The 15621-nt window shown below is 33.5% G+C and overlaps 2 protein-coding genes across 3 annotated transcripts; both read right to left on the bottom strand.

The window, feature by feature from the left end:
- Window positions 1-257: 257 nt before the first annotated feature.
- LOC113863556 (serine/threonine-protein kinase Nek6-like) lies at window positions 258-6090 on the bottom strand. 2 transcript variants are annotated; one of them, XM_027497184.1, is made up of 14 exons: window positions 5995-6090; window positions 5410-5889; window positions 4938-5004; window positions 4163-4228; window positions 3967-4013; window positions 3187-3232; window positions 3019-3099; window positions 2899-2941; window positions 2758-2807; window positions 2456-2537; window positions 2320-2369; window positions 2129-2202; window positions 1846-1897; window positions 258-1766 (listed from the first exon to the last, which is right to left on the bottom strand). In XM_027497184.1, exons 2-14 carry the CDS (start codon window positions 5529-5531, stop codon window positions 597-599), a joined length of 1950 nt encoding a protein of 649 aa, XP_027352985.1. In that variant the 5' UTR covers window positions 5532-5889; window positions 5995-6090; the 3' UTR covers window positions 258-596. The 2 variants fall into 2 exon arrangements, with proteins under 2 accessions (XP_027352985.1, XP_027352986.1); XM_027497185.1 differs by having other exon boundaries at window positions 5410-5591; window positions 5995-6037.
- A 2733-nt stretch (window positions 6091-8823) lies between these two features.
- On the bottom strand, window positions 8824-11206 carry LOC113863559 (chaperone protein dnaJ 6-like). The gene is made up of 8 exons (XM_027497189.1): window positions 11129-11206; window positions 10600-10698; window positions 10415-10516; window positions 9847-9906; window positions 9654-9760; window positions 9488-9570; window positions 9111-9201; window positions 8824-9037 (listed from the first exon to the last, which is right to left on the bottom strand). The coding sequence occupies exons 1-8, from the start codon at window positions 11204-11206 to the stop codon at window positions 8824-8826; spliced, it is 834 nt and encodes a 277-aa protein (XP_027352990.1).
- Between the last annotated feature and the right edge of the window lie 4415 nt (window positions 11207-15621).

The raw sequence follows: 15621 nt of genomic DNA, 5'->3' as shown, positions 1-15621 counted from the left end.
CAAAATAGTATCAGATCATTGAAACTAATTCCATGTTAATAGATTCACAGTAATAATATGCATAATATAACCTTGCTTTTCTACACACTGCGATAATGCGATGGTTTTAGTACATGTTACAACGTAATTAGTAGTTAGCATAGATAATTAAAATGATAATGCAAAATCTGTCTGTAATTAGTTACTTTTTTGAAAGGGAAAAAAATTAGAAAAATAGGGTATGATTGCATCATACCAGTTAAATAACATTAACCAAAAATTAAGCTTAATATGGTCATATCAAGTATACCAAATAAATAAACCATCGAGCTTCAAGTCCATGGTATTTTTTAGCTCCGAAAAGTGAAAGTGACAAACTTTACATAATCAAGGGCCTGTAGACTGATTCAAACAAACTCAAATAAATAAACAACCTAACAAAAATAATTTAATTCATTTACTTTAACCATTTACCACAACCCGGAAAGAATTTGGCATGCTATTTTCCAGTCTCCAATCTTCAACCAAGCAACAATCTCGAAAGGAAAAGACTCGTGACATTTGACATACACATTTCTTACAACAATGTATAATTTTATGACCAGAAACTCTAATAACTAGGTTTCATGATTAAACTTTTGGGAAGACATGAGGCTCTTTGCCAGCCATATTGCTGTTTCTCTGGATGAGACAGCTTCTTTTCCGAAGGGTCTTAGCACCCCAGCAAGCTCTTCAAGTTTATCTTGCTTAAGTAGCTGAGCACATAGCTCAAGCAGAGCTTCAAGAGCATCAGCTCTTTGCTGGCAGGGACTATCCAACACCGTCTTGATTGTTTCATCGTCACCTTCTTCAGTTATTACACTCAATGAAATGCCACTTGGCGTATGATCAACCTCCACTGCATTATCATCTTCTTTATGTGTGGAACAACGAATGAGTTTCTTTGCTTTGTCATCCTCCTTAACAGGAAGTGTATTATTACCATCAGATGTCAAGCAGTTCATATGAGAGTCTTCGGTAGATGCATCAGGGTTTTCACTTTTGTTTGAGCAGTTTCCAGATTCAGTATTGTGTTCAACTGTAATCAGATTCTCGTTTAATGGTGACCTTTCCTCATTAATGGATTTATCTTTATCAGTGATACTGCTTCCTGCACTCGAAGATGTTGATTTCTGGGAGTCCTCAAGATTGGCAGCTTCCCTCTTTGCCTCATCATTGTCAAAACCTTCAATGCAAAAAGCATCTTCAATTTCTGCAGTCAAGGCATTTATGTCATACCCTTCTAATTTCTGAAAATGTTTAGCAGCAAATCCTTGTTCGTCGTGCACAGAATCATGTGTACTCTTTGAAGCGATCTCACTGCTGGCTGTTTCCCTTGAAGGTCTGCTTTTAAAGTCGTCCTTGCACACACTGAAAATCGTGGATTCAGATGTGGTTGACCCATCTTTTGAGCCACTGATACTAGTAGAAGATTCCACTATGTAGCTGGTAAGATCAACCATCTTGGTCTCAAGGCTGTCTTCTGCACTAGATGAGATTGTTGCGGCATCATTAGGAAGATTGCTTATCTGTACATCTCCATTTCCCTCAACTGGGTGAACCCGTTCCAAATTATTTACTAATCCTGCTTCTTTGTCCTTATGGTCCTTGCCACCACTATATTTATAAGATTTTCTTGCTTTATCCTTTGAATTAACAATGGGATATACTGGAAGAAAATTAGATGATGCATTATGACAGCGAAGAACATAAGGTTGTAGAAGTGGATGTCTTAGCAATTCAGCTGCCTGTCAACGAAGAAAAGCAGAATTAGAGTCAACAATTCCACCCAAATTAATCACACAAGATAGGCTCAGTTGAACTCACTGTTGGCCTATGTTCTGGGTTTTTCCTAAGCATGCTCCTGATTAGTTGTTTCCTGTTACACATATGACATCTTTCAGTTCTATGATTATAAAGAATATAAAACAGAGAAAGCGGGGGGAGGGGGGATTTATGCAATTATGGGTGTAAAATTTGCAGGGGATTTTGCTTGGCTTATATATTTTGTATTCACTTTGAGGAAAAATACTTGAATCATTGACCAAAAGCACAGGTTAAAAAATATCATGACAGCAGTGTGACTGGGAATGTTTTGAAGAATACTTACAGTGTGGAAGAATAAACAATTGGCAGTGGAGAAATGGAAGATCTGTTTATTTTATTGATAAGTCCAGCCATGTCCTGTTTTATTCATTCACTAATTTGTTAAATTATTTTTCTTGTTTAAAATATATTGAAGAATAGAGACTTTGTTTCCATCAACAAAACAAAATTCCAACAGATGGTTCAAGTTCTTACCGGAGCACGAAATGCTGGTTGATGTGCAGTAATCTCAAACATGCAGCAACCTTTACATTTAAAGAGATATCATTCTTACACAAGGTTAGATATCATATAGCTTTGTCAGTTAGAATAAGGCATCCATGAACCTTACCAAGAGACCACATATCAGATTTATAACCATAAGGTATGTCAGCAAGGAGCTCAGGACACATGTAATTTGGAGTTCCAACAACCTACACAAGATATAAGAAGTGAATGATAAACTGGTATCACTATGTGAATCTAGTTAAGTATTAATAACATTAGCAATAGAAAGTTAAAAGCAAGAAAAATATAGGATTACAGGCAAAAATATCTATTGCCAACTGAGAAGCATCAATTATTTGGCCTGATAGTCCCATTACCAGGGGATAAAATAAAATACAAGTAACATAATACACTTATATACAATACCGAGGAAGCAAGGTCTTCTGCATTAAGTTGCTTTGCAAGACCAAAGTCACCTGTACAGTTCATGCAATAAATATATTTCTTCAGATAACATAGTTTATGAAAGACAAAAGTTCTGAGCTTTCAAGGAATAATTCTACATACCAAGCCGAATGTTGTTATCTTTGGTGAGGAATATGTTGGAACACTGGAATTACATGAAGTTGCATTAATGTAAACATCACGTAAAGGATTTCTTGTTAAGGATAAAGGAATATGTAATACCTTAAGATCTCTGTGGATTACACGATTAGAGTGTAAATAGTCCACAGCTATTAACAATTGAGTCAGCCATTTGCAGACCTTCTGTAAGAGAAATTTGCAATCCAGAGTGGGTAATGAATACTCATAATCATAAGGAAATATTAAGGAAAGGTTAACCTTATTAATTACCTCCTCAGGAAAAAATGATCCTCGAGCTTTCTTTATGTATTCAGCCCTGCTCCGCAATGAATGAAGAGTTCCATGAATAGGACTTCATGTCACTATTTATATTTATCCTATATAGCATATAAATGCATGCATATAGACTATCTTGTATAAAATACGAGATTCACAAAATTCCAATTATTGTATCTAGGTGTATTTCATCTCTAAATTAGAATGTGATTAAGAATACCATGTCATGAAATGAACACAGTAGTGAAAAATCAACATCAACCCACAAGGACATCTTCCAGATCTCCATAACGTGTTAATTACAAAACATGTTTATGCCAGCGATTCTAAAGAAAAGGTTTTCAGGCCCTCAATAACACCCTAATCTTATATGCATTGGACCAGTTTAACATGGCATCAAAATCAGATTGACTAGTTTAAAATTCAATATGAGACATCCTCAGTCATATAATTAAAAATCAGTATAACACTTCTATTATCCCATAGAAAAAATTCAGCATAAAGTTCTATGTAGTTTCAGTCCAATCCAAGATAGCATTTTGTATGTCCACATTACAAGTCCAGTAGGCCTTTACCTAAAAGGACATATTAGGAGTTATGAGAACCATTCTTTTATTCCTATTTAATTGCTCCCGCTTTTAGCTTAGCAATTTGAATGTATATTGTTAACAAACCTTTTCATTTTCTCCTGAAATCAAATGAAAAATAATAAACCCAGATCCTTAATTTATGCAAGAATGGGCCAGTGTTATTAACAGATATTACTTTACTTACATGTCACCTCCTTCACAATAGCCAATTATAAGGCATATATGGTCCTCCTACAAAACATGAAATATCAGAAACATCCCTATGAAGTGTGATATACATCAGAATAAGCTGATATATCTATAAATTTTCAAACTTAAATTCTTCATCTCTCTACAAATAATGAGTAAAAATTTTAAATTGAAAATAATAAATTTCCTACCTTCTCCACCCAAGCATCTTTGTACTCCACAATATAGCGGTTATTTAGTTTTGCAATCAAGTTCATCTGTAATAGAAAGCGGAACACGTCACTTTTACATGAGTAAACTTTTAACATCCAAAATCAGCTTCACACAGCCTCTCAGGAGCTAGGAATTAAGCCCACGAAATCATAATTAAGAATAAGTCTCATGTTTATAGAAAGAAAACCAATATTAAGATGACACGGCTCAAAACGAAAATGGCATGTCATACTGTGTTCACAGCATTTGTGAGCATAAAAATATCACAAAACAAATATCCTCTTCTCAGGAAGTTTCATCATAACTTTAGACAACCATAATGTGCAGCATAGAGCATAGCAGATTTCATCAATGAAATTAATTCAGTGCAAGTTTTCATAAGTCATTGTCTGTGTTTTTGCAGTGGGGATTCTACTTCTTGAATTAACTATATATGCACATGCCTGTTTATTCGTAGTTAGAAAGAAGCGTCGTATCATGAGCTGATTCGTTCGTGCAAGCATCATATCATGTATGACTCGAATAATGTTGGAAACGGATAGATTAGTACTCCTTTCTAAATAGAAATGATCAAGAACAACCCCCCCCCCCCAAAAAAAAAAAAAAACACTGTCGAAAATAAGTAGTGAGTAATTTGGTGCAAAAGAATTGCCTGTTCAATTATCTACGAAAATAGAAAAAATATTCAATTAAATAAATAATTGCATGATGAACACTGAGGATTCATCAGGTGGAAAGGTTTGTTACACCAACCTCTTGGTGTGCTGTACGTTTGAACTTCTCTGTCTGCTTGGCCAACCGAATCTTTTTCAGCACATACCTACCGAGGATGAAATCATGATAATGAATAACAATCCAAGTATTGAATTAGTCCGGTTCTCAACTCCAACAATTAAACACAAAAATTCTCAAAATAGAATAAAAGTTAACAAAAAATTAAACTTATTTTGTTGGGTTGTCCATTATTTAACCGAAAAAAAAAAAAATCAGTATCCAATGGTCCATGTTCCACAGTTTAGCAGTTTATAGAACAGCTACAGAAAAATAATGGAAGTTGGAACACTAAGTGTCATCAAACGTTATTGGCTTCAACCCCAACAATTAAACACAAAAATCTAAAAAAGATTGAATTTTTCTTCATGGGGTGGTCCATGTTCTAACCAAAAACCAATAAAAAGGATCATCAACTGTTTATGTTGCATGGTTTACAGTGTGATTGAGTTACCTCTTTTTCTCAGACTTGTGAAGAACGAGGAAGGCAGAGCCAAATGCTCCTCTTCCAATTTGCTCTATCACTTCATAGTCTTCCATCTTTTTGGACCTTGTGTCACTGTTATCTGTCTCCATGGAAAATTCCAGAAGCTAGAAGACAAACAGTGAAGAAATGAAGCAGCAGATCCTGATTTGCTACAAACCCAATTCAGGAAAGGGAAAAAAGAGAGATTTTTTTTATGGCAAAGTATGTGTGAGTGTGAATTCTGCTACCAACCCTTTCTACCCTTTTTTCATCCAAATGCTGTAATTGAAGAGTACCGCTAGGTTGAAAGAGAAGAGCATTAATTGGGCAAAGTAAATGTATCCTATGAGAATGAGAATGAAGTTTGGAGACTATTCAATAGGTTGCAGCAACCATGAAGGGCCTTCACATGAAAGATGAGTAAAGCTACATTCCACAATTATGACACAAAACTACCTCTTCAGAAAACTGAATTGGAGAGAGAGAGAGAGAGAGAGAGAAGGGTAGACTCAGGTAAAGCAGAATAGAATAGAATATATGACCACCAAGAAAATTGAGAGGTTGATGACTTACCCAAAAGAAAGTGTAGAAAGAGAAAGAGAGAAGGGCAACAAGGTCAAGTAAAGGCTATACACTAAAGACATGGTGTCACATTTATAAATACTTTATATTGATATAAGTATAGTGGGAGTGTATCATAGCTACCACCCCACCCTCCAATAACACAAAAGAAAATGGGGCAGGGAGAAAGGGCATGGAGTACACAAGTTAAAGTTGACAGGTATGGAAAACTAAAGAAAAAGGAAAAGTCTTGCTTGTGTTTGCAGATTCATCAGAGATCATTCAAAACAAGGAATGTTCCAAGCACGCAGTTCTGATGTCATAGTCCGTGCACCTTAATAAACAAAATCATCAAAATTTAGACTTGATTGAGCCAATTGGTATATACCGTTATTTTAAAAACTAGACCGGAATACCCAGTTCAACTGATTGAATCGAGAATTAATAAGTGGTTCAATCGGTTAATTTTGAAATTTTGATTGCTTTATAAATCAGCTAAAAATTAGTAGAATTAGTTCATAATCGATGGAAAATCAATAAAAATTGATTTAAATCTATCAAGTTTAAACCTTTTTTAAAAAAATTAAAAATTTTATTTAAAACATTCTTTATAACTGAATAAAAATTCAATGACAAATTATAAAAACTCATACATACAATTTTTTATCATTTATCTTTTTAATATTATTTTTTTCTTACATAAAACATATTTATGATTAATTTGATTACAGTTAAAGTTTGAATCAATAATTTTACCGGTTGAATTCTTAAAAAGTTAGTATATTCTCTTTGAAACATAAAGTTGTGTGGGTTTGTAGTGCGCTGGCCAACCACCGCAGCTGGTCCAGCGGCATGATTATGGTTTAATTTAACATCTCCAACATTGTTTAGGCGAAGAATTTTTTTGTCATTTTTCTAATGTTTGATGTAATGATGTGACCAATTTTGAACTAAATGTAATGGTGGATGATAAACATGTCAAATAATGCTGATATGATAGGCCAGCAACAATATTTGGTGATTATGTTACATATTTGCACGAATTAGGTGTTAATCGGGTTTATTTAGCTGCAAGAAACGTAATAATCATTTCTAAGCATGTAAGCATGGGCTCATTAAGTAAAATTTCCTGTTAATTTGGTGACCATGATGTCATATCAAAAACCTAATCAGTTTGTTTAACCAACCCGTAAAAGAACGACATGTAATGTCCATACAGTAGACCGTAGAGTAGAAGGCCTGCCACGTTAGAGGTTTTACAACAGTATCTCGTCACAATAAATTAAATAATAACAGCCATATGATATAAATTAAAAAATATGTATTAATATAAAAAAATATTTAACAGTATTTTAATAATTAAATAATTATAGACATAAAAGTCAAGAAAAATTAGAATTTTTCATAGAAATAAGATCAAAAGAAAAGAAAAACATTTATTACCCAAATGGAGTTTATCAAATCTTTAAGGTCCTAAACTTTGGAGCTGACGCATGGACAAGTAATACTGTTGACCTGCATTGCATATGGCATTTAAGAAATAAAGAAAAAAATTAGTAAAGAGAACAAAGGGATGCTTCCAATTATTGGCCTTTTCTTCCTTTCCAAGCTAAATACTCACTTTCATGAAAGCACGCCATAAGTTACAACTTGTTCTAGTTGTCGGAGAGACCGTAAGAAGTTAACAAGGTTGCTAGGAGAGACTTGAGTTATTCATGAGACAAGTTACTTATGAAGTATTTATCTCGACTCAAACCGCTATTCATGTGTTGTTCCAACAGTTACAATACCCACTGTCCCCGCAATAGCAACCATGTACTGTCGGTGATAATCATTCCCTTGTCTTTGCTTTTTTATAACCGATGAGGAAATCCAAAATTCCATTCAAAAACCTCAAAACTTTTGATTTGATGGCCAAGATACTTGCGACAAAACGGGGATTGGTGATTTGAAAACAACAGTGTGCTACAAACCTAGGCGTAGACAGTGACAAAGACAGGACATACTACATCATGTTTGACTTTTCTCGTTTAGAACAGTCTGTGCTCTACAGTTTAAGACTGACTATCAAGGACAATTATTTTGCTTAGATGAAATTATTTTTGCATATAAGTATACATATGATACGGAGCAACGACCTGCACGGGGTTTATTTTCAAACGAATGTCTTTACCAGTTATCATAGAACTTAATCTTCCACTTTGTAAATGAGTTTATAAAGAGCTTGCAATATGTTCCTGCATTTGATTACATCACACAAATGGCTATGTTTGCAATTAATAACCAGTTGAAAAAGGCAGCGGGATCATTCTTGCAGAGCTTCACTTACACACAAGTTGTATTAATCCTTAATGTAATCTAGAATAATACATTATGGTCTTAACCCACTGAAACTCAAATGAATTCACCATTTTTTGCATCCTTCACTTTAACAATTCGCACATCAATATATGGGATGATCCCAACTTCGGAAGGGCCATAAACCAGTTTTTGCCAGCAGTTGTTTTCAAGCCTAAATTTCCTGAGCCCAATGAAGACAGCAAATTCACAGATCTTTCGTTTAAATTTGATCGCGAGCATAGCAACATTGGCACTGAATCATCATAAACAACGATAAACATGCATATAAGAAATTGATCGCAGGATACCAATCCCTGCCACAACTCAAAGTAAAATGGTTCCGTTTCAGATTTGAAGATGACCAGTGACCAGTCACATTAACTTACAAATTGAAAACAACACCCTGGTAGCTCCACAGAATATACTAACATTGGAAAACTATGAAACACAAGGCTGATGTGCAACAGAAAGAAATTAACTGTACATTTAATTGTATTCTTTCTACTTCCGCTTTGTTTGCTTTGATTTTTTAGAGGATCTACCACTCTCCAGCTTTCTCCGTGCAGCTTGAAACTCCTCTTCAGAGGGTTCTGGCATATCACCACCCCCATATTTGGAAACAAGAGATGAGAACATTGAATCAAACTGGCCTTTCCTATCATTTCGGCGTTGTGCTATGATTGCGTACAGATCTGTTTCTGACTGCTTATTTGATCTGCAGAAAACAATAGATCATTCCTAAATTACAGCAAAAATAGCATAAGCAAATCCCTGTTTCATCAACTTACTTTGCCCTCCTCCTCAAAGGACTTGTCGGTGGTTTGGTTTCAGATACTTCCTTAGCCCATTTCTGATAGGCTTTTGTTTCCTTTAGTTCTCCTACAGAATATGAAGAGAAATAGAAATCATCAACGAAGATGTTTAACAACTCAAGAAAATGTCTAGTAAAATATAATGGACTCTTCCATAACTGCTTATAATAATATGTTGATTTATAGTGCTGAACCCTAAAAGTAGAATAAGTTGACAGTCTCCTGTTCTCTTACTGACTTGCATTCCTAGCCTGACAATTGAAACTCAATAGAATATTTCCTGCAGGGAAATTTAGATCTAGAGCATATGTCTGCTGAAACCTTGATCAACAAAATCTAGTTAATATTCTTACCGGCAGCTACAGCATCGTCAAGAATATCCTTGAATCGGTGTGAGTCAAGTTTAGGATCTGAACAAAGCATCGAACAAAAAAGCCTGCAAAGGGAAGTTAATCCAGATGTCAAACAAGCCTTTTCAAATAAGCTCATGCATATTACAAATTCACAATGCTTTCTTACCTGTTCATATTACCCTTGCACTTCTTGTATAGATCAATCAAATCATTTTTCTCTGAATCAGATCCCCTATAGTTTGCTTCAAACTCCTCAATATCAGCTTCAGTGACCTGTGACTCGAGACCACAGAAATGAACATTAATATATGATATGGCAATGCATCATAAAAAAGAATACCAAATATTAAAACAAATACCTTTTTGTACGTTGTTCTGAAGAACACATGAAGATTCTGAACAACATCTCCAGCAAGGTCCTGATTTTCAGAAAATAAGCTAAATGAGTTGTAGATGTCCTGGACATGGCTAAAGTATCTTGAATGCTACTCTTCCAGCATATCAACATTTTTTAAGTAATTATAAGCATTCAACAGAGAAAATCAAATGCTTCTTAGCTAGTTCCGTAAAGAACAAACTAGCATCACCCAAAAATAATTAAATGAGAATTGTTTCCTCCGATAACAGTTAACGGACCATAAGGATTTCAACTCTGATTTTTTTATCTCTTTTTCTTTTGCATCTCATCACTCATTAGTCATTACATCTTTCACTTTCTCCCTCTTTCATTCTTATATTCTCCTCCTTCAAAGGAGTATAATCCCATCCTGGGGTGTGAAAAATCATTTTCATAAGGACTTACGTTATATCCAGGCACTACCAAAGATTATAATCTCTTGTTACTACCAAATGTGAATCAAGTGTATTATGCTTCATTAATTCATCAGCAACAGCAAACAAAAAACAAATAAAAAAGGCAACACTCACAGCATCATCAACATAACCAGTCTGGTCATACAGGGCCCGTTTCTCTTCATCTCCAAGAATTGAAATCACCTTTTGCAGTTGCTGAAATTTCTGTTTAGCTTCCTGCAACACAACAAGGAATTACAACTCCAAAACTAAAGCTAATGAAAAAGATAATGACATACAAAGCAGCATTGAAAAATCACCTCATCACCAAGGTTCTTATCAGGGTGGAGCCGCAACGCCAACTTGTAGTAGGCCTTTTTTATTTCCTGCTGAGAGGCCGTTCTCTCCACACCAAGAACCTACACAAACTCAACCAATTAATTCTCGCACTTTCTGATAAAATTCTAATACTAAGGTTAATTATAACACATATCTCAATTATGTTCAAAGGTTCAACTTCAAAACAAACTGACCCCTATTAATATATCACAGCAAAATAGCACCTAAATCAATACACACAACAGAAGAGTATAATGTATGCAACAGTCATCAAGTAAAAGAAAAATCTAGAGATTGAGCTTATTCTCACGAAAACCAACTCTTCCGAGTGTAAGCAAAAAATAAACATTCGTGGTCCTTAAATTTCAATGAGCACAGTCTCTGGGAATTCTAAGGGTGAAATGCTTGATCATCAACGCCGTTCCGTTTACGGTTATGTTTTTTATTCAATTTTCGGGAACATGAAAAATAAGGGGGAAATGAAAGAAAATCGTGAATCTACAAGGGTACCTGGTAGAGACTGCTTTGATCATGTTGCGCTTTCATTTCTTCGTCATCAGAAACCCTAGCTTTCTCCTTCTGCGCCATTATCGTTGTGCAGAAAGCAAGTGATTCCAATACTAGTTTGGTGGTTTTGCTTGCGCTTACGCCTTGTGTTTGTGTTTGTTTTGAATCAAATTTTGCCTCTTAAATTGAGTTTAGTTTTGGTAAAAAAATATATTATCAATTAATTAAAATATAAATGAAAATAATTTTAAAATTAATTGTTATCAAAATCAAGATTTTTCATAGGAAGGAGACTCATGATTAATTACAGAGTAACTTAATTAAATTCTTGAATTAAATTAAAAATTTTAAAAGGAAAAAAAGTTGGGGTTGTTCCCGCCATACGATTCGGGCTCTACTCTTTTTCCCGCGGTTATGTTCCGATGCGGACGCCGTAACCGAGATGAAAATTCACGGTCTATTATTTGTAACCAAAAATATGACAAGGCCCAATATACACCAACTATTGGGTAGAGTTAATTTGCTGTGGGCCATAAAACCCAATTATGTTATTCTGTATCCAGTAACCCATCCGAAAGCACACGTTCTCGTAATCACACACTCATCGTTGACAAAAATAAAACGTAATCACACTCAGTCTCATCTTTATTCTATGTTTGAACTTCGACGGCTTTTTTCTTTAAATATTGTAAAATAAAAAACAATTTATCAAAATAGTGTATTTTTTAAACAAATTTCGTGTCTGGGGTTGGGGTGCGCACGTATCGTCAAAACGGCTGGCGAAACTTATTATTTTAATATTATAAAATAAGTTTTGTCAAACGAAGGGCGAAAGTTGAAGGTAATTTCGCCATTCACCCATCGAAACATGAAGAAGTAGAAACATTAGAGAGCGGTTCAGTTTGAACCACTCTCAGAATCCCATCTAAGAGAGCGGTTCATTAGGAACCGCTTTCTAATGTCCCTCTAAGAGAGCGGTTCAAACTGAACCGCTCTCAGAAGTCAATCTTGGAGAGCGGTTAAAAAAGAACCGCTCTCAAAAGTTCTCATAAGAGAGCGGTTCAAGAATAACCGCTCTCAGAAGTGGTAATTAAAGTCATTCCCAAGTTCCTCTTTCGCCATTTTTCCTGCGAAAACGTTTTTAACGCTTTGGCTAAACCTAGTATTATTTATTCCCACCCCTGCCCCCTCTCATCCGAGGCTCATTTTGCAATCGAAAAACAGGAAGGAAGAAGGAGAAAGGTTAGTTTTATTTATTCAATTTTGGTATTATTTATATTTTTATATTATATTTAAAATTAAATATTAAATAAAGTTTATTTGTAAAAATGCAGGATGAGTAGAATTGTTATTATTATATATTGGAATGGTAGAATATATGAAGCAACTGTGATTCATGGACTTCTGAGAGCGGTTCTTTTGGAACCGCTCTCTTTCATGGTCTTCTGAGAGCGGTTCATTAGGAACCGCTCTCTAATGCTCCTGAGTTGTTCATCTTTCGTCCCTCGTTTGGCGAAACTTGTTTTACAATATTTAAATAATAAGTTTCGCTAGCCGTTTTGGCGATACATGTGCACCCCAACCCCAGACACGGAATTTGTTTGAAAAATACACTATTTTGATAAATTGTTTTTTATTTTACAATATTTAAATAAAAAAGCCAACTTCGACTAAAACAATTTTTTTATTTTAATTTTATTGATTTAAATCTACATTTTTAATTAATTAAGAATAAAATTTGTAATAAATTTATATTTTTTATTATCATTTAAATCATATAAAATTAGATACAATGAAATAAAATTTGATTATATTACTCTCTTACTTATCTCTGATTTATTATCTTAGCATAAAGTTTTTTTTAGGTATAAGGTGAAAAAAATGAAAACAAACAAAGGAACATGACACTAATGGCATTCCCATAGTGGACTAGACCCATAAGTTGTTTGTCACATTTGTAAATTCAATGGCATCTTAAATCCAATTGTCAAAATGGTTATGAATAATTATTTAAAGTCTACTTTGCACGTGCTATCCTAAAAGCTTTTATCCACATTTAGAACAAAATCATAGTCATATGTGTAATTGTTTCATATGTTTTTGGAAATTAGACACACCCTCAAGTAATAAATGACACCTTCACTGTGAATATTACACCTGGAACACAAGGAATAAAGAGTCATGCCTTAAGGAAATCTCGATTCATTAGTTTCTAGAGTATTATGACACACTGATAATTTAATTATTTTTTAGGTAAGGAAGTTTTCATAGTTAGTTCAAACTATCTTGGATAAGCAAAGTGTAAGTGTATTTGTCAAAAGAGTAATAGAAAATATTTTTAAATTGAATTTTTGAAATATTGTTCTATAAAAATTATTTTTAATTGTCAAAAATTTGGTAATTTAATTCTTTAAACCTAATTAATGCGTAATAAAATAAAATGGTAGTATGCAATAATTAAGTGAAAAAGTAATTAAGAGATTAAGAGAACAACGCAACTTTTAATTAGAAAATTATTTGAAATGTACTTAGGGCTTTTGACTTTACCTTTACATCATTTTATGTTCACTTTTAGTTTAATCTTAATTTTGATTCATTTATAATTATTAACTACTTATATTAATACTATTAATATTCAATGTCATGCAAAGTAAAAGAAAAGAAAAGTATAAAGAGTTTATGAGTTTGTTAATTTAATAACGATTGAAAGAGAAAAAAATTAAACTTAGTCTACTTAATTCTTTATCTCGTTTTATCTTATAGTTCTATTAATTACATGTGATAATATTACCTACAAAGCAATCAATTATAACATGTTAAATAGGATATAAATCAATCAAAAAAGAAAATCACAATTATCATCAAACATAAATATCACATAACACATGTAACATCCTAAAATTAAAAATCCGTACAATGTATATTTTATTCTTAATCATTTGAAATAAAACATCAGATTCTGAATATAATGAACTTATTATAGCAAATTAGTGAAATTTTCCTTTAAAAAGTTTTCATATGTAGATGAAAATTTCAAATTTTACAATGTTAATATAACAATAATAATAAATAATGTAAAAAGTAAATCAATATCATAGCTAAAATTTAATATTCTTCATGGGAAACTTGAATATACATTACATATATCAATATTAAAATTACATCTGTTTGTCAAAATATATGGGACTTAAAACATAAACAACTATAAGTCCCAGAGCAGTCTCAAACTTAATCCCACACTGAAGATCAATCCTATTCATCAACTCGTACCAGCTCTCTATCTCTGCCAAATCCTCCAAATTCAGATAATCATCTGATCTAAGATAACGATCGTCTGAATCAGTTGTGACCTTTGTGCCAGTAAAGCGCTCAAAGGTCTATCTGGACAGTTTTTCGAGGTGATCATGGTCGTGATAGGTGAATAGATAGGTGAGGGCTACTTGAGTTCTAATAATACCTCTATACATATAGATACATAGAGTCTGGTGTATTATATTCCTAAGAAAATCAAACGGAATACTACAAAAGAAATTCATTTCTAACATAACAAAAGTTCTAGGTTTGTCTTCTACAAGAACAGCAAATTTAAAATAACATACTCTTTGACATTAATTAAATATAAAATTAAGCCTATTATGTACTGATCTATCTATTAATCTAACTCTTTCTTAAGGCTCTGTCATCCTATTTTTCTGAAATATTAGTAAGGATGAACATTTATTCTATCTTTATCTAAATATTATATCACAAAATCATCATTTATAATATAAATGCAACATATTCATTTTTACACTAAATTCACATTACAAACATATTCACATATACATTATTCACAATGTATTATCTATTATCCATTCTTTCTCATTCCAATACGTACTCTCAGTGCACTGTGATCATAGATATTGATGCCTCCAGCATTTCTTAAGATCTTACTCAGCTAAGTAAATTGTCGCAGGTTAGCCCATGTACACGGATACAACATGTACAATAATCAGGCCCCTTAGTAAAGGCATAGTTAGGAGTGTAGTTAGGAAACGAGTGTGAGGCCGTGTGACGCATTCGCTCTCAAAAAGAGTGTGTACACACACGCAAATGTCACTCACCACCCTACTTTTCTCCAAGATTTTTATCGTCTCCGAGCTCTATACCCTCAGTATATCTTTGTAACTATTCTCACTAGATTCAATCCATGTCCAACTCTTAAAGTCATTCTCAGAATTATCCTTTTTCTCATTCATAAGATCGTGCTTAGTAAAGTACTTCCAAACTAATTTCATTCCAATCCGTCCTACTCGTACACTTATCGATATAATTACAACTGTTAAATAATTTCAAATCAATATCATTTTAGCATATTATATTGCTCGGATATACTTCATAAAATCTTATAATAACCAGTCAGTAAGTTCAATAACATTTCATACTAAGTACTCATCACATATTGCATGTACCAATCATTAAGTCTAAATAACCAATCAATCCAAATAACCAAACAA

The sequence above is a fragment of the Abrus precatorius genome, unplaced genomic scaffold (assembly GCF_003935025.1).
Source record: "Abrus precatorius isolate BTA unplaced genomic scaffold, Abrus_2018 Scaffold3, whole genome shotgun sequence".
NCBI classification, from domain to species: Eukaryota; Viridiplantae; Streptophyta; class Magnoliopsida; order Fabales; family Fabaceae; genus Abrus; species Abrus precatorius.
The sequence above is the reverse complement of the archived record's forward strand: the minus strand, read 5'-3'. Positions and strand labels throughout refer to the sequence as shown.

What these genes read in the sequence shown, in the direction of transcription:
- LOC113863556 (XM_027497184.1), bottom strand. Translation starts at nt 5,531, where the DNA reads ATGGAGACAGATAACAGTGACACAAGGTCCAAAAAGATGGAAGACTAT. An exon ending in AACGTACAGCACACCAAGAG is followed by an intron (nt 4,229 to 4,937) that starts GTTGGTGTAACA and finishes TTTCTATTACAG; the next exon opens with ATGAACTTGATTGCAAAACT. An exon ending in AAGATGCTTGGGTGGAGAAG is followed by an intron (nt 4,014 to 4,162) that starts GTAGGAAATTTA and finishes CATGTTTTGTAG; the next exon opens with GAGGACCATATATGCCTTAT.
- LOC113863559 (XM_027497189.1), bottom strand. Translation starts at nt 11,206, where the DNA reads ATGGCGCAGAAGGAGAAAGCTAGGGTTTCTGATGACGAAGAAATGAAA. An exon ending in ATCAAAGCAGTCTCTACCAG is followed by an intron (nt 10,699 to 11,128) that starts GTACCCTTGTAG and finishes GAGTTTGTGTAG; the next exon opens with GTTCTTGGTGTGGAGAGAAC. An exon ending in TGACGATGCTGTAGCTGCCG is followed by an intron (nt 9,202 to 9,487) that starts GTAAGAATATTA and finishes CATATTCTGTAG; the next exon opens with GAGAACTAAAGGAAACAAAA.